Source organism: Oncorhynchus gorbuscha, linkage group LG10, assembly GCF_021184085.1.
Source record: "Oncorhynchus gorbuscha isolate QuinsamMale2020 ecotype Even-year linkage group LG10, OgorEven_v1.0, whole genome shotgun sequence".
Taxonomy (NCBI): Eukaryota; Metazoa; Chordata; class Actinopteri; order Salmoniformes; family Salmonidae; genus Oncorhynchus; species Oncorhynchus gorbuscha.
In genome coordinates, this window is record NC_060182.1 from 97694154 (window position 1) to 97715666 (window position 21513).

Genomic DNA, 21513 nt, shown 5'->3' on the forward strand with positions numbered 1-21513 from the left:
GGTGCCCGTGTTGCTGGGCATTGGAAGTGTCTGGTGGGAGAGAGGCAGGTTGAGGTGGCTAGAATCAGAGTATTGCAGAAGGTGTCATGCTGAGGCAGTGAAGAAAGTAGTCTATATCTAGCTTCTACAGTATATATATTTAGATTTAATTTCCCTTATTCATCTAGACTTGGCGAAGGAATAGGGGTACTTTAAAAATTTTTGTTTTAACTTGGCAAGTCAGTTAAGAACAAATTCTTATTTTTCAATGACGGCCTAGGAACAGTGGGTTAAACTGCCTTGTTCAGGGGCGGAACGACAGATTTGTACCTTGTCAGCTCAGGGATTTGAACTTGCAACCTTCCGGTCACTAGTCCAACGCTCTAACCACTAAGCTACCCTGCCGCTGCACATACTTGGCATAGAGTTAGGGGTCGTACTTGGCATAGAGTTAGGGGTCGTATTTGGCATAGAGTTAGGGGTCGTATTTGGCATAGAGTTAGGGGTCGTACTTGGCATAGAGTTAGGGGTTGTATTTGGCATAGAGTTTGGGGTCGTATTTGGCATAGAGTTAGGGGTCGTATTTGACATAGAGTTTGGGGCCGTACTTGGCATAGAGTTAGGGGTCGTATTTGGCATAGAGTTAGGAGTCGTATTTGGCATAGAGTTAGGGGTCGTATTTGGCATAGAGTTAGGGGTCGTATTTGGCATAGTGTTAGGGGTCATACTTGGCATAGAGTTAGGGGTCGTATTTGGCATAGAGTTAGGGGTCGTACTTGGCATAGAGTTAGGGGTCATATTTGGCATAGAGTTAGGGGTCGTATTTGGCATAGAGTTAGGGGTCGTATTTGGCATAGACTTTGGGGTCGTATTTGGCATAGAGTTAGGGGTCGTATTTGGCATAGAGCTAGGGGTACATACTTGGCGTAGGCCTTCTCCAGCAGGGCGCTCCAGAACTCGTTCCTCTCAGCAGACTTGGTGAACACCAGCTGGTTGTTGAAGGTGGGGATGCGGTCGTCAATGACAACGTCAACCCAGTCGCCATAGCGCCAGAACTTGGTGGAGGAAAAGATGTGCCATGCAGGAAAAGACACGGTTGAAGACATTTGACAGGAGTTGATAATGTATTGCAATCAGGGTCTGGGGGGTTGATTTCAGTTCAATTCAGTCAAGCACACCCGGAATGCCTATCCCACTTTTGAGGAAATTCAATTTCAGTGTACTTCCTGAACTCACTGACTTGAAATGGAATTGAGCCCTTCTTTGATTACAATACAACATAGAAATAGACAGTCTACGGTATGTAAAATGTGTTTTTGTTTCTAGTTATCTAATAATTGAGGGTTGTTTTGATTGGTGAGTTTCTGACCTGGAAGTGGAAGATTCCGCCATATCCCTCGGAGAAGCTCTGATCCTGAGGAACGACCCGGTAGAGAAGCTTCTCATTCAGAGTCAGACAGGCTATAGCAGCCAGCAGCCAGCAGTCACCTAGGAAACACACAGTTAGTTACCAACAGACACACACCTAGGAACACCCAGTCAGACAGGCTATAGCAGCCAGCAGCCAGCAGTCACCTAGGAAACACACAGTTAGTTACCAACAGACACACACCTAGGAACACCCAGTCAGACAGGCTATAGCAGCCAGCAGCCAGCAGTCACCTAGGAAACACGCAGTGAGACACACACCAATAACATAGTTGTGCATTTGTATAACAACAACACTGTGATGTGAATCTAAAAATACCGATACAATATTTTCAGCCAGCAGACACACACACACACACACACACACACACACACACACACACACACACACACACACACACACACACACACACACACACACACACACACACACACACACACACACACACACACACACACACACACACACACACACACACACAACAACAAAATACAAAAATACACACACATCATCATCACGCACTTACACACAATGATCACAGTCAATGAACAGTCAATGAACACAGTCAGTGATTCTTGTAAAATGTACACAACATGTAAAATCATTGTTCTCTGAAGGCATTACAATTGATTGGAGTCAATGGACGAGAGCTGTCATTTTTCCCCCTTATTGTTTGACTACTGAGTAGTGGCCCTCATCCCATTGGTTGTCAGTGGCCATCATCCCATTGGTTGTCAGTGGCCATCATCCTATTGGTTGTCAGTGGCCCTCATCCCATTGGTTGTCAGTGGCCATCATCCTATTGGTTGTCAGTGGCCATCATCCCATTGGTTGTCAGTGGCCATCATCCCATTGGTTGTCAGTGGCCATCATCCCATTGGTTGTCAGTGGCCATCATCCCATTGGTTGTCAGTGGCCATCATCCTATTGGTTGTCAGTGGCCCTCATCCCATAGGTTGTCAGTGGCCATCATCCTATTGGTTGTCAGTGGCCATCATCCCATTGGTTGTCAGTGGCCATCATCCCATTGGTTGTCAGTGGCCATCATCCAATTGGTTGTCAGTGGCCATCATCCCATTGGTTGTCAGTGGCCATCATCCCATTGGTTGTCAGTGGCCATGATCCCATTGGTTGTCAGTGGCCATCATCCTATTGGTTGTCAGTGGCCCTCATCCCATTGGTTGTCAGTTGCCATCATCATCATCCCATTGGTTGTCAGTGGCCATCATCCCATTGGTTGTCAGTGGCCCTCATCCCATTGGTTGTCAGTGGCCATCATCCCATTGGTTGTCAGTGGCCCACATCCCATTGGTTGTCAGTGGCCATCATCCTATTGGTTGTCAGTGGCCATCATCCCATTGGTTGTCAGTGGCCATCATCCCATTGGTTGTCAGTGGCCATCATCCAATTGGTTGTCAGTGGCCATCATCCCATTGGTTGTCAGTGGCCATCATCCCATTGGTTGTCAGTGGCCATGATCCCATTGGTTGTCAGTGGCCATCATCCTATTGGTTGTCAGTGGCCCTCATCCCATTGGTTGTCAGTTGCCATCATCATCATCCCATTGGTTGTCAGTGGCCATCATCCCATTGGTTGTCAGTGGCCCTCATCCCATTGGTTGTCAGTGGCCATCATTCCATTGGTTGTCAGTGGCCATCATTCCATTGGTTGTCAGTGGCCATCATCCCATTGGTTGTCAGTGGCCATCATCCCATTGGTTGTCAGTGGCCATCATCCCATTGGTTGTCAGTGGCCATCATCCCATTGGTTGTCAGTGGCCATCATCCCATTGGTTGTCTCCAGACTTGATATCTGAATAATATTAATGCAATATTTCCTCTGATATCTTTGTGTTGTTGAGGAAAAGTCTCCCTCCTGACCTCAGTGTTTTCTGGTTGTCCCTCAGTGTTTTCTGGTTGTCCCTCAGTGTTTGCTGGTTGTCCCTCAGTGCTGGTTGTCCCTCAGTGTTTTCTGGTTGTCCCTCAGTGTTTTCTGGTTGTCCCTCAGTGTTTGCTGGTTGTCCCTCAGTGCTGGTTGTCCCTCAGTGTTTTCTGGTTGTCCCTCAGTGTTTTCTGGTTGTCCCTCAGTGTTTGCTGGTTGTCCCTCAGTGTTTGCTGGTTGTCCCTCAGTGTTTGCTGGTTGTCCCTCAGTGCTGGTTGTCCCTCAGTGTTTTCTGGTTGTCCCTCAGTGTTTTCTGGTTGTCCCTCAGTGTTTTCTGGTTGTCCGTCAGTGTTTGCTGGTTGTCCCTCAGTGTTTTCTGGTTGTCCCTCAGTGTTTTCTGGTTGTCCCTCAGTGTTTGCTGGTTGTCCCTCAGTGTTTGCTGGTTGTCCCTCAGTGTTTGCTGGTTGTCCCTCAGTGTTTTCTGGCTGTCCCTCAGTGTTTTCTGGTTGTCCGTCAGTGTTTGCTGGTTGTCCCTCAGTGTTTTCTGGTTGTCCCTCAGTGTTTTCTGGTTGTCCCTCAGTGTTTGCTGGTTGTCCCTCAGTGTTTGCTGGTTGTCCCTCAGTGTTTTCTGGTTGTCCCTCAGTGTTTTCTGGTTGTCCCTCAGTGTTTTCTGGTTGTCCCTCAGTGTTTGCTGGCGGTCCCTCCACCCCGGTGTGGAGGATGTGCCCAGTCAGGGAGTTAACTGTTGAACAATGTCAGTTTTGAGCATTTAGAATATTTTGGTCCCAGCCTGCATAGATCTTTGTTCCCCAGGATGGACGAACAGCTCAACAATGAGAAGTGCTGCTAGCTGGAATCTCTTCCATAGAGCCAGTACAATATAGAGAGGCCCCTGGTAGAGAGGTGAAGAGGCCCCTGGTAGAGAGGTGAAGAGGCCCCTGGTAGAGAGGTGGAGAGGCCCCTGGTAGAGAGTTGGAGAGGCTCCTGGTAGAGAGGTGGAGAGGCCCCTGGTAGAGAGGTGGAGAGGCCCCTGGTAGAGAGGTGGAGAGGCCCCTGGTAGAGAGTTGGAGAGGCCCCTGGTAGAGAGTTGGAGAGGCTCCTGGTAGAGAGGTGGAGAGGCCCCTGGTAGAGAGGTGGAGAGGCCCCTGGTAGAGAGTTGGAGAGGCCTCTGGTAGAGAGGTGGAGAGGCCCCTGGTAGAGAGTTGGAGAGGCCCCTGGTAGAGAGGTGGAGAGGCCCCTGGTAGAGAGTTGGAGAGGCCCCTGGTAGAGAGTTGGAGAGGCCCCTGGTAGAGAGGTGGAGAGGCCCCTGGTAGAGAGTTGGAGAGGCCCCTGGTAGAGAGTTGGAGAGGCCCCTGGTAGAGAGTTGGAGAGGCCCCTGGTAGAGAGTTGGAGAGGCCCCTGGTAGAGAGTTGGAGAGGCCAGTTATGAGGCTCGCAGGGGGAGAGATTAGATGTTTTCTCCCTTGAAGGGACAGGTTCCCAGGGCTATAATGGGACAGGTTACCAGGGCTATAATGGGACAGGTTACCAGGGCTATAATGTGACAGGTTCCCAGGGCTATAATGGGACAGGTTACCAGGGCTATAATGAGACAGGTTCCCAGGGCTATAATGGGACGGGTTACCAGGGCTATAATGGGACAGGTTACCAGGGCTATAGTGAGACAGGTTACCAGGGATATAGTGGGACAGGTTACCAGGGCTATAATGGGACAGGTTCCCAGGGCTATAATGGGACGGGTTACCAGGGCTATAATGGGACCGGTTACCAGGGCTATATTGGGACAGGTTCCCAGGGCTATAATGGGACAGGTTATCGGGCCTATAATGGGACAGGTTACCAGGGCTATAATGGGGCAGGTTACCAGGGCTATAATGGGACAGGTTACCGGGGCAGGTTCCCAGGGCTATAATGGGACAGGTTACAGGGGCAGGTTACCAGGGCTATAGTGGGACGGGTTGCCGGGGCAGGTTACCAGGGCTATAGTGGGACGGGTTACCGGGCCTATAATGGGACAGGTTACCAGGGCTATAATACATCACACACCTGACCTCTCCTCAGTACCAGTCAATACATCACACACCTGCAGTCAATACATCACACACCTGACCTCTCCTCACCATAAGCATCCACAGGCGTAGCAAAAACAGAGGATAAGGGGGACCTGTCCCCCACAAATATTCAAAACACTCACCTCAACTGTCCAAAGTTAACAGCAAACTAGCAAGAGAAGAGAGAATCGTGTTGGGGTCAGTGTAGTGTTAGGGGTCAGTGTAGTGTTGGGGTCAGTGTAGTGTAGTGTTGGGGTCAGTGTTATAATAATAATAATAATATATGCCATTTAGCAGACGCTTTTATCCAAAGCGACTTACAGTCATGTGTGCATACATTCTACGTTATGTAGTGTTGGGGTCAGTGTAGTGGAGTGTTGGGGTCAGTGTAGTGTTGGGGTCAGTTTAGTGTAGTGTTGGGGTCAGTGTAGTGTTGGGGTCAGTATAGTGTTGGGGTCAGTGTTATGTAGTGTTGGGGTCAGTGTAGTGTTGGGGTCAGTGTAGTGTTGGGGTCAGTGTAGTGTTGGGGTCAGTGTTATGTAGTGTTGGGGTCAGTGTAGTGTTGGGGTCAGTGTAGTGTTGGGGTCAGTGTAGTGTTGGGGTCAGTGTCGTGTTGGGGTCAGTGTAGTGTTGGGGTCAGTGTAGTGTTGGGGTCAGTGTAGTGTTGTGTTGGGGTCAGTGTAGTGTTGGGGTCAGTGTAATGTTGTGTTGGGGTCAGTATAGTGTAGTGTTGGGGTCAGTTTAGTGTAGTGTTGGGGTCAGTGAAGTGTTGTGTTGGGGTCAGTGTAATGTTGGGGTCAGTGTAATGTTGTGTTGGGGTCAGTGTAGTGTAGTGTTGGGGTCAGTGTAGTGTAGTGTTGGGGTCAGTGTAGTGTTGGGGTCAGTGTAGTGTAGTGTTCAGTATAATGTAGTGTTGGGGTCAGTGTAGTGTAGTGTTGGAGTCAGTGTAGTGTTGGGGTCAGTGTAGTATAGTGTTGGGGTCAGTGTATTGTAGTGTTGTGTTGGGGTCAGTGTAGTGTTGGGGTCAGTGTAGTGTTGGGGTCAGTATAGTGTAGTGTTGGGGTCAGTGTAGTGTAGTGTTGGGGGTCAGTGTAGTGTAGGGGTCAGTGTAGTGTTGGGGTCAGTGTAGTGTGTTGGGGTCAGTGTAGTGTCGTGTAGTGTTGGGGTCAGTGTAGTGTTGGGGTCAGTGTAATGTTGTGTTGGGGTCAGTGTAGTGTTGGGGTCAGTGTAGTGTAGTGTTGGGGTCAGTGTAGTGTTGGGGTCAGTGTAGTGTAGTGTTGGGGTCAGTGTAATGTTGTGTTGGGGTCAGTGTAGTGTAATGTTGGGGTCTGTGTAATGTTGTGTTGGGGTCAGTGTAGTGTAGTGTTGGGGGCAGTGTAGTGTAGTGTTGGGGGTCAGTGTTATGTAGTGTTGGGGTCAGTGTTATGTAGTGTTGGGGTCAGTGTAGTGTCGTGTAGTGTTGGGGTCAGTGTAATGTTGTGTTGGGGTCAGTGTAATGTTGTGTTGGGGTCAGTGTAGTGTTGGGGTCAGTGTAGTGTAGTGTTGGGGTCAGTGTAGTGTTGGGGTCAGTGTAGTGTAGTGTTGGGGTCAGTGTAATGTTGTGTTGGGGTCAGTGTAGTGTAATGTTGGGGTCTGTGTAATGTTGTGTTGGGGTCAGTGTAGTGTAGTGTTGGGGGCAGTGTAGTGTAGTGTTGGGGTCAGTGTAGTGTAGTGTTGGGGTCAGTGTAATGTTGTGTTGGGGTCAGTGTAGTGTAGTGTTGGGGTCAGTGTAGTGTTGGGGTCAGTGTAGTGTAGTGTTGGGGGCAGTGTAGTGTAGTGTTGGGGGTCAGTGTTATGTAGTGTTGGGGTCAGTGTTATGTAGTGTTGGGGTCAGTGTAGTGTCATGTAGTGTTGGGGTCAGTGTAGTGTTGGGGTCAGTGTAATGTTGTGTTGGGGTCAGTGTAGTGTTGGGGTCAGTGTAGTGTAGTGTTGGGGTCAGTGTAGTGTTGGGGTCAGTGTAGTGTAGTGTTGGGGTCAGTGTAATGTTGTGTTGGGGTCAGTATAGTGTAATGTTGGGGTCTGTGTAATGTTGTGTTGGGGTCAGTGTAGTGTAGTGTTGGGGGCAGTGTAGTGTAGTGTTGGGGTCAGTGTTATGTAGTGTTGGGGTCAGTATTATGTAGTGTTGGGGTCAGTGTAGTGTTGGGGTCAGTGTAATGTTGTGTTGGGGTCAGTGTAGTGTTGGGGTCAGTGTAGTGTAGTGTTGGGGGTCAGTGTAATGTTGTGTTGGGGTCAGTGTAGTGTAGTGTTGGGGTCAGTGTAGTGTTGGGGTCAGTGTTATGTAGTGTTGGGGTCAGTGTAGTGTTGGGGTCAGTGTTATGTAGTGTTGGGGTCAGTGTAGTGTAGTGTTGGGGTCAGTGTAGTATTGGGGTCAGTGTAGTGTAGTGTTGGGGTCAGTATAGTGTAGTGTTGGGGTCAGTGTAGTATTGAGGTCAGTGTGGTGTTGGGGTCAGTGTAGTGTTGGGGTCAGGGAAGTGTTGTGTTGGGGTCAGTGTTATGTAGTGTTGGGGTCAGTGTTATGTAGTGTTGGGGTCAGTGTAGTGGAGTGTTGGGGTCAGTGTAGTGGAGTGTTGGGGTCAGTGTAGTGGAGTGTTGGGGTCAGTGTAGTGTTGGGGTCAGTGTAGTGTTGGTGTCAGGGAAGTGTTGGGGTCAGTGTCGTGTTGGGGTCAGTGTCGTGTTGGGGTCAGTGTAGTGTTGCGGTCAGTGTAGTGTTGGGGTCAGTGTAGTATTGGGGTCAGCGTAGTGTTGGGGTCAGTGTAGTATTGAGGTCAGTGTAAAGTTGGGGTCAGTGAGGTGTTGGGGTCAGTGTAGTGTTGGGGTCAGTGTAGTGTAGTGTTGGGGTCAGTGGAGTGGAGTGTTGGGGTCAGTGTAGTGTTGGGGTCAGTGAGGTGTTGTGTTGGGGTCAGTGTAGTGTTGGGGTCAGTGGAGTGGAGTGTTGGGGTCAGTGTAGTGTTGGGGTCAGTGTTATGTAGTGTTGGGGTCAGTGTAGTGTTGGGGTCAGTGTAGTGGAGTGTTGGGGTCAGTGTAGTGTTGGGGTCAGTGCAGTGTTGGGGTCAGTGTTGTGTTGGGGTCAGTGTTATGTAGTGTTGGGGTCAGTGTAGTGTAGTGTTGGGGTCAGTGTAGTGTTGGGGTCAGTGTTATGTAGTGTTGGGGTCAGTGCAGGTGTTGGGGTCAGTGTAGTGTTGGGGTCAGTGTAGTGTTGGGGTCAGTGTAGTGTTGGGGTTAGTGAGGTGTTGTGTTGGGGTCAGTGTAGTGTTGGGGTCAGTGTAGTGTTGGGGTCAGTGTAGTGTTGGGGTCAGTGAGGTGTAGTGTTGGGGTCAGTGTAGTGTTGGGGTCAGTGTAGTGTTGGGGTCAGTGTAGTGTTGGGGTCAGTGTAGTGTAGTGTTGGGGTCAGTGAGGTGTTGTGTTGGGGTCAGTGTAGTGTTGGGGTCAGTGTAGTGTTGGGGTCAGTGAGGTGTTGTGTTGGGGTCAGTGTAGTGTTGGGGTCAGTGTAGTGTTGGGGTCAGTGTCGTGTTGGGGTCAGTGTAGTGTAGGGGTCAGTGCGGTGTTGTGTTGGGGTCAGTGTAGTGTTGGGGTCAGTGAGGTGTTGTGTTGGGGTCAGTGTAGTGTTGGGGTCAGTGTAGTGTTGGGGTCAGTGTAGTGTAGTGTTGGGGTCAGTGTAGTGTTGGGGTCACTGTAGTTTTGCGGTCAGTGTTATGTAGTGTTGGGGTCAGTGTAGTGTTGGGGTCAGTGTAGTGTTGGGGTCAGTGTTATGTAGTGTTGGGGTCAGTGTAGTGTTGGGGTCAGTGTAGTGTTGGTGTCAGTGTAGTGTTGGGGTCAGTGTAGTGTTGGGGTCAGTGTTATGTAGTGTTGGGGTCAGTGTAGTGTTGGGGTCAGTGTAGTGTAGTGTTGGGGTCAGTGTTGTGTTGGGGTCAGTATAGTGTTGGGGTCAGTGTAGTGTTGGGGTCAGTGTAGTGTTGGGGTCAGTGTAGTGTTGGGGTCAGTGAGGTGTTGTGTTGGGGTCAGTGTAGTGTTGGGGTCAGTGTTATGTAGTGTTGGGGTCAGTGTTGTGTTGGGGTCAGTGGAGTGTTGGGGTCAGTGTAGTGTTGGGGTCAGTGTAGTGTAGTGTTGGGGTCAGTGTAGTGTTGGGGTCAGTGAGGTGTTGTTTTGGGGTCAGTGTAGTGTTGGGGTCAGTGTAGTGTTGGGGTCAGTGTAGTGTAGTGTTGGGGTCAGTGTAGTGTTGGGGTCACTGTAGTTTTGCGGTCAGTGTTATGTAGTGTTGGGGTCAGTGTAGTGTTGGGGTCAGTGTAGTGTTGGGGTCAGTGTTATGTAGTGTTGGGGTCAGTGTAGTGTTGGCGTCAGTGTAGTGTTGGGGTCAGTGTAGTGTTGGGGTCAGTGTTGTGTTGGGGTCAGTGTAGTGTAGTGTTGGGGTCAGTGTAGTGTTGGGGTCAGTATAGTGTTGGGGTCAGTGTAGTGTTGGGGTCAGTGTAGTGTTGGGGTCAGTGAGGTGTTGTGTTGGGGTCAGTGTAGTGTTGGGGTCAGTGTTATGTAGTGTTGGGGTCAGTGTTGTGTTGGGGTCAGTGGAGTGTTGGGGTCAGTGTAGTGTTGGGGTCAGTGTAGTGTTGGGGTCAGTGTAGTGTTGGGGTCAGTGAGGTGTTGTGTTGGCGTCAGTGCAGTGTTGGCGTCAGTGTAGTGTTGGGGTCAGTGAGGTGTTGTGTTGGGGTCAGTGTAGTGTTGGGGTCAGTGTAGTGTTGGGGTCAGTGTAGTGTAGTGTTGGGGTCAGTGTTATGTAGTGTTGGGGTCAGTGTAGTGTTGGGGTCAGTGTAGTGTTGGGGTCAGTGTAGTGTTGGGGTCAGTGTACTGTTGGGGTCAGTGTAGTGTTGGGGTCAGTGTAGTGTAGTGTTGGGGTCAGTGTTATGTAGTGTTGGGGTCAGTGTAGTGTTGGGGTCAGTGTAGTGTTGGGGTCAGTGTACTGTTGGGGTCAGTGTAGTGTTGGGGTCAGTGTAGTGTAGTGTTGGGGTCAGTGTTATGTAGTGTTGGGGTCAGTGTAGTGTTGGGGTCAGTGTAGTGTTGGGGTCAGTGTATTGTTGGGGTCAGTGTAGTGTAGGGGTCAGTGTAGTGTTGGGGTCAGTGTAGTGTTGGGCTCAGTGTAGTGTTGGGGTCAGTATTGTGTTGGGGTCAGTATTGTGTTGGGGTCAGTGTAGTGTTGGGGTCAGTGTAGTGTAGGGGTCAGTGTTGGGGTCATTGTGTTGGGGTCAGTGTAGTGTTGGGGTCAGTGTAGTGTAGGGGTCAGTGTAGTGTTGGGGTCAGTGTAGTGTGTAGTGTAGGGGTCAGTGTAGTGTATGGGGTCAGCATTGTGTTGGGGTCAGTATTGTGTTGGGGTCAGTATTGTGTTGGGGTCAGTGTAGTGTTGGGGTCAGTGTAGTGTAGGGGTCAGTGTAGTGTAGGGGTCAGTATTGTGTTGGGGTCAGTGTAGTGTTGGGGTCAGTGTAGTGTAGGGGTCAGTATTGTGTTGGGGTCAGTGTAGTGTTGGGGTCAGTATTGTGTTGGGGTCAGTGTAGTGTTGGGGTCAGTGTAGTGTAGGGGTCAGTATTGTGTTGGGGTCAGTATTGTGTTGGGGTCAGTATTGTGTTGGGGTCAGTGTAGTGTTGGGGTCAGTATTGTGTTGGGGTCAGTATTGTGTTGGGGTCAGTATTGTGTTGGGGTCAGTATTGTGTTGGGGTCAGTGTAGTGTTGGGGTCAGTATTGTGTAGGGGTCAGTGTAGTGTTGGGGTCAGTATTGTGTTGGGGTCAGTATTGTGTAGGGGTCAGTATTGTGTTGGGGTCAGTATTGTGTAGGGGTCAGTGTAGTGTTGGGGTCAGTGTAGTGTAGGGGTCATTGTGTGTCAGTGTTGGGGTCAGTGTAGTGTAGGGGTCAGTGTAGTGTTGGGGTCAGTGTAGTGTAGGGGTCAGTGTAGTGTTGGGGTCAGTGTAGTGTAGGGGTCAGTGTAGTGTTGGGGTCAGTGTAGTGTTGGGGTCAGTGTAGTGTTGGGGTCAGTGTAGTGTAGGGGTCAGTATTGTGTTGGGGTCAGTGTAGTGTTGGGGTCAGTGTAGTGTAGGGGTCAGTGTAGTGTTGGGGTCAGTGTAGTGTAGGGGTCAGTATTGTGTTGGGGTCAGTGTAGTGTTGGGGTCAGTATTGTGTTGGGGTCAGTGTAGTGTTGGGGTCAGTGTAGTGTTGGGGTCAGTATTGTGTTGGGGTCAGTATTGTGTTGGGGTCAGTATTGTGTTGGGGTCAGTATTGTGTTGGGGTCAGTGTAGTGTTGGGGTCAGTGTAGTGTTGGGGTCAGTGTAGTGTTGGGGTCAGTATTGTGTTGGGGTCAGTATTGTGTTGGGGTCAGTATTGTGTTGGGGTCGGTATTGTGTTGGGGTCAGTATTGTGTTGGGGTCAGTATTGTGTTGGGGTCAGTGTAGTGTAGGGGTCAGTATTGTGTTGGGGTCAGTATTGTGTTGGGGGCAGTATTGTGTTGGGGTCAGTGTAGTGTAGGGGTCAGTATTGTGTTGGGGTCAGTATTGTGTTGGGGTCAGTGTAGTGTAGGGGTCAGTATTGTGTTGGGGTCAGTGTAGTGTAGGGGTCAGTATTGTGTTGGGGTCAGTGTAGTGTAGGGGTCAGTATTGTGTTGGGGTCAGTGTTGTGTTGGGGTCAGTGTCGTGTAGGGGTCAGTATTGTGTTGGGGTCAGTGTAGTGTTGGGGTCAGTGTAGTGTTGGGGTCAGTGTAGTGTAGGGGTCAGTATTGTGTTGGGGTCAGTGTAGTGTAGGGGTCAGTATTGTGTTGGGGTCAGTGTAGTGGAGGGGTCAGTGTAGTGAAGGGGTCAGTATTGTGTTGGGGTCAGTGTAGTGTAGGGGTCAGTGTAGTGTTGGGGTCAGTGTAGTGTTGGGGTCAGTGTAGTGTTGGGGTCAGTGTAGTGTAGGGGTCAGTGTAGTGTTGGGGTCAGTGTAGTGTTGGGGTCAGTGTAGTGTTGGGGTCAGTGTAGTGTTGGGGTCAGTGTAGTGGAGGGGTCAGTATTGTGTTGGGGTCAGTGTAGTGTTGGGGTCAGTGTAGTGTTGGGGTCAGTGTAGTGTAGGGGTCAGTGTAGTGGAGTGTAGTTATTATTTACCAAGGTCTCCCTGGCAAATGTCTGTCCTGCTGGCTCCGCCCACAATGAACTGAGGGTTCTCACAGATCTCCTGAAGACGCACAGAAACAGACAGACATGTGGATTAGCTGACTGGGTGGATATATATTGAAGACACACAGAAACAGACAGACATGTGGATTAGCTGACTGGGGGGATATATATTGAAGACACACAGACACAGACAGACATGTGGATTAGCTGACTGGGGGGATATATATTGAAGACACACAGACAGAAACAGACAGACATGTGGATTAGCTGACTGGGGGGATATATATTGAAGACACACAGACACAGACAGACATGTGGATTAGCTGACTGGGGGGATATATATTGAAGACACACAGACTTTTTGGAGAAATGTCTTCCGGTCTGATGAAACAAAAATATAACTCTTTGGCCATAATGACCATCATTATGTTAGGAGGAAAAAGGGGAGGCTTGCAAGCCGAAGAACACCATCCCAACCGTGAAGCACGGGGGTGGCAGCATCATGTTGTGGGGGTGCTTTGCTGCAGGAGGGACTGGTGCACTTCACAAAATAGATGGCATCACGAGTTAGGAAATGTATGTGGATATATTGAAGCAACATCTGAAGACATCAGTCAGGAAGTTAAAGCTTGGTCACAAATGGGTCTTCCAAATGGACAATGACCCCAAGCATACTTCCAAAGTTGAGGCAAAATGGCTTAATGACGACAAAGTCAATATAGAAAATTTGTGGGCAGAACTGAAAAAGCATGTGTGAGCAAGGAGGCCTACAAACCTGACTCTGTTACACCAGCTCTGTCAGAAGGAATGGGCCAAAATTCCCCCAACTTATTGTGGGAAGCTTGTGGAAGGCTACCCAAAACATTTGACCCAAGTTAAACAATTTAAAGGCAATGCTACCAAATCCTAATTGAGTGTATGTAAACTTCTGACCCACTGGGAATGTGATGAAAGAAATAAAAGCTGAAATGAATCATTCTCTCTACAATTATTCAGACATTTCACATTTTTAAAATAAAGTGGTGATCCTAACTGACCTAAAACAGGGAACCTTTACTTGGATTAAATGTCAGAAATTGTGGAAAAACTGAGTTTAAATGTATTTGGCTAAAGGTGTATGTAAACTTTCTGTCTTCAACTGTATATCTGTCACTTTAGGTTTGCATGTATTCTAAACTAGTTCACTGCTGTGAAAGTGGCCCATTACAGTGAATAACAACAGTATGGAGCTGATGAAGCACTTTCATTGTTTGGAAATGGCAAACGCTATGCCAATACTCACACAGAAACACAGACACGTGGATTAGTTAACATGTGATCTAGCTGGGTGCTTCCAGCTCTGAATGCTGAATGGGCTGAAAGCTGTGGTTATATCGGAGTGTATACCACGGGTACGACAAAATATTAGATTTTTACTGCTCTAATTACGTTCGTAACCAGTTTATAGTAGCAATGAGGCGCCTCGGGGGGTTGTGGTATACGGCCAATATACCACGGCTAAGGGCTGTGTCCAGGTATTGTGTCGTGCATAGGAACAACCCTTAGCCTTATTGCTGAAATATTCTACACTAAACAAAAAATAAAACCGCAACATACAACAATGTAAATGATTTTACTGAGTTACAGTTCACATGAAGAAATCAGTCAATTGAAATAAATTCATTAGGCCCTAATCTATGGATTTCACATGACTTGGCAGGGGCGTAGCCATAGGTGGGCCTGGGAGGGCATATGCCCACCCACTTGGTCCCTGGTTCGAGCCCAGGTTGGGGCGAGGAGAGAGACGAAAGCTATATTGTTACACATGCAGACTCAAATAGTCAACTAGCTTCTCTCGGTTTGATGCAGTCAAGACAGGTACTAGTAATCCTAAACTCAGCAAAAAAAGAAACGTCCTCTCCCTGTCAACTGCGTTTATTTTCAGCAAATTTAACATGTGTAAATATTTGTATGAACATAACAAGATTCAACAACTGAGATGTAAACTGAACAAGTACCACAGACATGTGACTAACAGAAATGGAATAATGTGTCCCTGAACAAAGGGGGGGGGGTCAAAATCAAAAGTAACAGTCAGTATCTGGTGTGGCCACCAGCTGCATTAAGTACTGCAGTGCATCTCATCCTCATGGACTGCACCAAATTTGATAGTTCTTGCTGTGAGATGTTACCCCCACTCTTCCACCAAGGCACCTGCAAGTTCTAGTAAGAAGGGCTATATAAATGATTTTGATTTGATTTTGATTTGATGATTCAGAACCATTCTATAACCATATGATTCAGAACCATTTCTAACCATTCTATAACCATATGATTCAGAACCATTACTAACCATATGATTCCATATGATTCAGAACCATTTCTAACCATTCTATAACCATATGATTCAGAACCATTACTAACCATATGATTCAGAACCATTACTAACCATATGATTCCATATGATTCAGAACCATTACTAACCATATGATTCCATATGATTCAGAACCATTACTAACCATATGATTCAGAACCATTACTAACCATATGATTCCATATGATTCAGAACCATTTCTAACCATTCTATAACCATATGATTCAGAACCATTACTAACCATATGATTCAGAACCATTACTAACCATATGATTCCATATGATTCAGAAACATTTCTAACCATTCTATAACCATATGATTCAGAACCATTACTAACCATATGATTCCATATGATTCAGAACCATTTCTAACCATTCTATAACCATATGATTCAGAACCATTACTAACCATATGATTCAGAACCATTTCTAACCATATGATTCCATATGATTCAGAACCATTTCTAACCATTCTATAACCATATGATTCAGAACCATTTCTAACCATATGATTCCATATGATTCAGAACCATTTCTAACCATTCTATAACCATATGATTCAGAACCATTTCTAACCATATGATTCCATATGATTCAGAACCATTTCTAACCATTCTATAACCATATGATTCAGAACCATTTCTAACCATATGATTCCATATGATTCAGAACCATTTCTAACCATTCTATAACCATATGATTCAGAACCATTACTAACCATATGATTCAGAACCATTACTAACCATTCTGATACATCCATATTTTAAACCGCCACAACAACAGTTATTCTAGCCCATAATGTTAAACACTTAGATCCAGATAAGATTATATAAAATCTGTGAGAAATATTTGTTTTGCCTTTCAAAATCCCTTTCAAAAGCATCCTGAAACGTCCTTGTTGTTGACTTGGTATTGTAGGATATAATCCCACCTCCCACATGCGTGTCCAGTCCTTCCTCCTCTTTATTGAATCCTCTTCCTCTCCTGTATGCCCCCCCCCCTTACCTTGGGTCTCCTCCAGATCCCCCCCTCCTCCCCCCTTACCTTGGGTCTCCTCCAGATCCCCCCCTCCTCCCCTCCTACCTTGGGTCTCCTCCAGATCCCCCTCCTCCCCTCCTACCTTGGGTCTCCTCCAGATCCACCCCCTCCTCTCCTACCTTGGGTCTCCTCCAGATCCCCCTCCCCTCCTCTCCTACCTTGGGTCTCCTCCAGATCCCCCCTCCTCCTCTCCTACCTTGGGTCTCCTCCAGATCCACCCCCGCCTCCTCTCCTACCTTGGGTCTCCTCCAGATCCACCCCCCTCCTCTCCTACCTTGGGTCTCCTCCAGATCCACCCCCCTCCTCTCCTACCTTGGGTCTCCTCCAGATCCACCCCCCTCCTCTCCTACCTTGGGTCTCCTCCAGATCCACCCCCCTCCTCTCCTACCTTGGGTCTCCTCCAGATCCACCCCCCCCCGCCTCCTCTCCTACCTTGGGTCTCCTCCAGATCCACCCCCCTCCTCCTCTCCTACCTTGGGTCTCCTCCAGATCCACCCCCCTCCTCTCCTACCTTGGGTCTCCTCCAGATCCACCCCCCCCACCCTCCTCTCCTACCTTGGGTCTCCTCCAGACGATGTTCTTAACCTTGTTGGACTTGTGTCCCAGCTCCTTGTACCCCAGAGACTCCACGGAGGCTGGGAAGGTGTCATCCTCAAACAGGCACTTCTTGGTGAGGCACTCTTGTTTGAGTGCGGTAAAGTCCTGTCCGCTGAAGCGCAGGGGCTTGCTGAGGGATCCTTCTCCATCTCTTCTCTCTCTCTCCCGGATCAGCCGGTCACAGAAGAAGCCGGACGGTGTATAGGGCATTCTGGATTATTATTTTTTAAACTGCTGGCTTTTGCCACTTCCACTAAAGTCTTTACAAGCCTAAAAAGCTAACCTCTGATTGGCTGTGTCGTTGTATGACGTCTCCCTCTCTCTTGGTCATAGAGTAGACTCTAAAAGGCGAACAAGACTCCACATGCATTCACATTCACCTGCATTAACACACACACACACACACTGACACACATACTGACACACACACACACACACACACACACTGACACACACACACACACACACACACACACACACACACACACACACACACACACACACACACACACACACACACACACACACACACACACACACACACACACACACACACACACACACACACACACACACACACACACACACACACACACACACACACGCTCTCACACACACAAAAAGGTTGTCTATTTGTTGCATTCCCATTGGTCCCCGAACAATGCCCCCCCAACGTTCCTTAGCAGCGGTCATTTCAGTGGCGTTATTGTGTGGCCACACAAAGGGGGGGAGGGGAGAGGGGGGGGGGGTGTACCGGGCCGCGCCAGCACCCATGTAAACAGTAGTCAGTAGATGGTCTGCCTCTGCAGAAGGCATTCAGTCCATTTAACCCTATTCCATTCTCTCCATGGAGCTCAGTAATTCAGCGGTCTCAGCACATCTCCACTTACAGCAGCAGGCCGAGCTCTCTCTGTGGTAAACTAGCTAACGCTGTGAGTGGGAACTCCCAACACCCCTTTAATCAGTCAGGTACATTTTAATCAAGGGGACACACCCTAATGATATACACAGGGACCTTAGGTTCTACATGCGCAAAGCATAGTTCTGGAGATATTGAGCATCAAAAATGGTTTTCACATCCCAGATTTCAGAATTATTTTTTGAAGTGAATTCTTCTTTCATAACTCATTAAGGAGCGTCACCTCAAAGGAACAGACTGTCAAAATCCTGAGACATTTTGTATTTTAGTTTTATTAGTATTCACAGATAGATGGAACCCTATGGCCCTGAAATGTCAATCTGTGTTTAGCCATAAAGGTTCAACCTGGAACAGAACGGTACGGTAAGTTTAAAAAAATTGCCATGGAGGTTTTCGTATTGATATGGAACAAGACAAACAGCCATGCCTCTCCTAAGGGCCTTAAACATGCTTTAATATTTGTTATTTATTTATCTGTATTTATTTGTTTTTAACCATAAAGAAGTTACATTATGGCCATTCTTCTGAAAAAAATGAAAACGGTGAAAAAATATTAAAGTAATTGAAAAAAGAGGACCAGGACCTAATGATGTGAATAATCAAGGACTTGAGACTTGAGGTTCATTGTATAGTTTTGAGATCATTCGTATTTTACAAGTCCCAGATGTCCGAACTGTTTTGTGATGTCTTCCTCTTTTCATGACTCAATAAGTAAATCAACCTACAGTGCCTTGCGAAAGTATTCGGCCCCTTGAACTTTGCGACCTTTTGCCACATTTCAGGTTTCAAACATAAAGATATAAAACTGTATTTTTTTGTGAAGGATCATTCAGAGATTCTCACTGAACTCCTGGAGAGAGTTTGTAGCACTGAAAGTAAAGGGGCTGAATAATTTTGCACGCCCAATTTTTCAGTTTTTGATTTGTTAAAAAAGTTTGAAATATCCAATAAATGTCGTTCCACTTCATGATTGTGTCCCACTTGTTGTTGATTCTTCACAAAAAAATACAGTTTTATATCTTTATGTTTGAAACCTGAAATGTGGCAAAAGGTCGCAAAGTTCAAGGGGGCCGAATACTTTCGCAAGGCACTGTACATACAGTTATTTTTGATTGTGTCACGGATTCCTCCGGAGCTTTCATTGCTTTCACACGCCTATTCCCAGTTGGTAATTGTATAAGTGTGCAACTTGGTTCACCGTTGATGCGTTCGATTAGTGTTACACTGTCCGTTGGGGGCGTGTGAGTACCTGTGTGTTTTGGGCTTTCGTGCCATTTGTGGATTATGCTTACATGTTTCCGTGGAAACGAGATTCGTCTTCCTCTGACGAGGAGTAGGAAGGATCGGACCGCAGCGTGTCCATGTTGTTATTTATTATTACATGTTGAACACAAAAAAACTAAATAACAAGGAGAACGAACGAAAACGAAACATTTCTGTCTGGTGAAAACCCACAACTAAAATGGGGAAAACAGGCTGCCTAAATATGATTCTCAATCAGACAATGAACGACACCTGCCTCCGATTTTATTTTTTATTTTACCTTTATTTTACTAGGCAAGTCAGTTAAGAACAAATTCTTATTTTCAATGACGGCCTAGGAACAGTGGGTTAGCTGCCTGTTCAGGGGCAGAACGACAGATTTGTACCTTGTCAGCTCGGTTACTAGTCCAACGCTCTAACCACTAGGCTACCCTGCCGAACCATACCAGGCCAAACACATAAATACAACATAGAAAAAAGAACATAGACTACCCACCCCAACTCACGCCCTGACCAAACTAACACAAAGACATAATAAAGGAACTAAGGTCAGAATGTGTTTGCATGTTTCCGTCCCCTTTGAATATCATTGGGCGATTTGTGTTTATTTATTCGAGGTACTCCTCGCTCTTTTGTTTTGGGTTTCAACCCTGTGTTTTTGTTACGTGTTTGTTTGGTCTTCCTCCCCGTGCCTTTATGCGGCACGCCGTAATTTGATTTTAATTTAATTAGATTTAATTTTAAAAACTTATTACGCATTCCTGCGCCTGTCTCCCGATCTCTTCATAGCAACGTGACAGATTGATAACCCAGAATTGTCTGATTGGATTGCAGATAGAGCCTTATAGCACCAAGTTAAAATGTGTTTGCGCATATTTTTGTTTTTAGCGTAAATGGACTTTAATAAAAAATAAAAATAGATGTCCCATGAACCACGTAAAAAAGCAACTCGATTTGAACAACTCATTTTTGACCAAAATCTCAGATGTTGCCTTGGGACTATAAGGTTCTGACATAGTCAAAACTGAACACAACAGTAATTCTCACTCATCACCACACTGGATGTCCCACCAGTCTATAACAGCATAGTCATTAAAGTAAAGTATATCATTAAATAGTACATTGTGGATGACGTTGCTATGACTTCGTCCGTTTATCATAAGCAGTGATAGATGGAGTAATAACAGAGTATCAGTACCCTGACCCTGACCTCCCATGACAAAAACAGCTGACCACATCCATCTCCTGTTCTTCAATGACCCCTGACCTTAGAGATCAGGTCAGCACTCACAGCCTGATCTCATAGACTAGACGTAACATATTAAACGTAAATCCGGCCTATTCGAATTGGTATCATATGTTACGTTTGGTATGGTTACATAAGACAGATGGTTACTTAAGGCAAAAATCGAAAGTAGAGTGGTTGGTCGGGGTGGATGTTTCACGAGAACGTCTAGCAACCCAAAGGATACAAGTTCGAATCTCATCACGGACAACTTTAGCTAATTAGCAACTTTTCAATAATTTACTACTTTTAGCTAACCCTTTAATCTAACTCCGAAACGTAACCTTAACCTTTAACTCTAACTCCTAGCCTTGGCAACGTTAGCGAGCTAGCTAATGTTAGCCACCTAACTAGAATTCATCATAACATAACGTTTTTGCAAATTCGTAACATATTGTAAATGTTGCAGATTTGTAACAATTAATACAAATTCTAATTCGTAGTAACATATCACACAAAATGGGTGTTGGAGAACCAGGAATTAATATGTACCATACGAAACTTAACATATCATACTAAATGGTGGGTCCGGATTTACATAAAGAATAATACGAAATACTCTGAGACCAGGTTGCACATCCTCAACATCAACTAGGGTCTTCAGCTGCAGCATGGCCTGTGATTAAAACTGGCCTTTCACTACAACCAATTTTTATTTATTTTATTTTTATTTCACCTTTATTTAACCAGGTAGGCTAGTTGAGAACACCTTTATTTAACCAGGTAGGCAAGTTGAGAACAAGTTCTCATTTACAATTGCGACCTGGCCAAGATAAAGCAAATCAGTTCGACACATACAACGACACAGAGTTACACATGGAGTAAAACAATAATACAGTATAAACAAGTCTATATACGATGTGAGCAAATGAGGTGAGAAGGGAGGTAAAGGCAAAAAAAAAGGCCATTGTGGCAAAGTAAATACAATATAGCAAGTAAAACACTGGAATGGTAGATTTGCAGTGGAAGAATGTGCAAAGTAGAAATAAAAATAATGGGGTGCAAAGGAGCAAAATAAATAAATAAAATAAATAAATACAGTAGGGAAAGAGGTAGTTGTTTGGGCTAAATTATAGGTGGGCTATGTACAGGTGCAGTAATCTGTGAGCTGCTCTGACAGTCGGTGCTTAAAGGTAGTGAGGGAGATAAGTGTTTCCAGTTTCAGAGATTTTTGTAGTTTGTTCCAGTCATTGGCAGCAGAGAACTGGAAGGAGAGGTGGCCAAAGTAAGAATTGGTTTTGGGGGTGACCAGAGAGATATACCTGCTGGAGTGCGTGCTACAGGTGGGTGCTGCTATGGTGACCAGCGAGCTGAGATAAGGGGGCTTTGACCTGGAGCCAGTGGGTTTGGCGACGAGTATGAAGCGAGGGCCAGCCAACGAGAGCGTACAGGTCGCAGTGGTGGGTAGTATATGGGGCTTTGGTAACAAAACGGATGGCACTGTGATAGACTGCATCCAATTTATTGAGTAGAGTATTGGAGGCTATTTTGTGAATGACATCATCGGATTCGAGGATTGGTAGGATGGTCAGTTTTACGAGGGTATGTTTGGCAGCATG

At 46.7% G+C, this 21513-nt stretch overlaps 2 protein-coding genes across 13 annotated transcripts in view; one reads left to right on the top strand and one right to left on the bottom strand.

Annotated features, from left to right (window-relative positions):
- The window catches only part of capn3a (calpain 3a, (p94)), a 68847-nt gene extending 51978 nt beyond the window's left edge, over positions 1 to 16869 (bottom strand). For 2 of the 4 annotated variants that reach the window (XM_046367593.1, XM_046367589.1), the window contains exons 1-4: positions 16446 to 16867; positions 12489 to 12558; positions 1349 to 1467; positions 901 to 1034 (exon numbers count right to left, since the gene is read on the bottom strand). In XM_046367593.1, the coding sequence (XP_046223549.1) occupies positions 901 to 1034; positions 1349 to 1467; positions 12489 to 12558; positions 16446 to 16697 (575 nt within the window). In that variant the 5' untranslated portion in view covers positions 16698 to 16867. Of the gene's footprint in view, positions 1 to 900; positions 1035 to 1348; positions 1468 to 12488; positions 12559 to 16445 lie in introns of all 4 variants that reach the window. The other 2 variants (XM_046367592.1, XM_046367590.1) reach the window with 2 other exon arrangements.
- LOC124046819 (dynactin subunit 1-like) overlaps positions 1 to 21513 on the top strand; it is an 808447-nt gene that overhangs the window by 291923 nt on the left and 495011 nt on the right. The window lies entirely within an intron of this gene.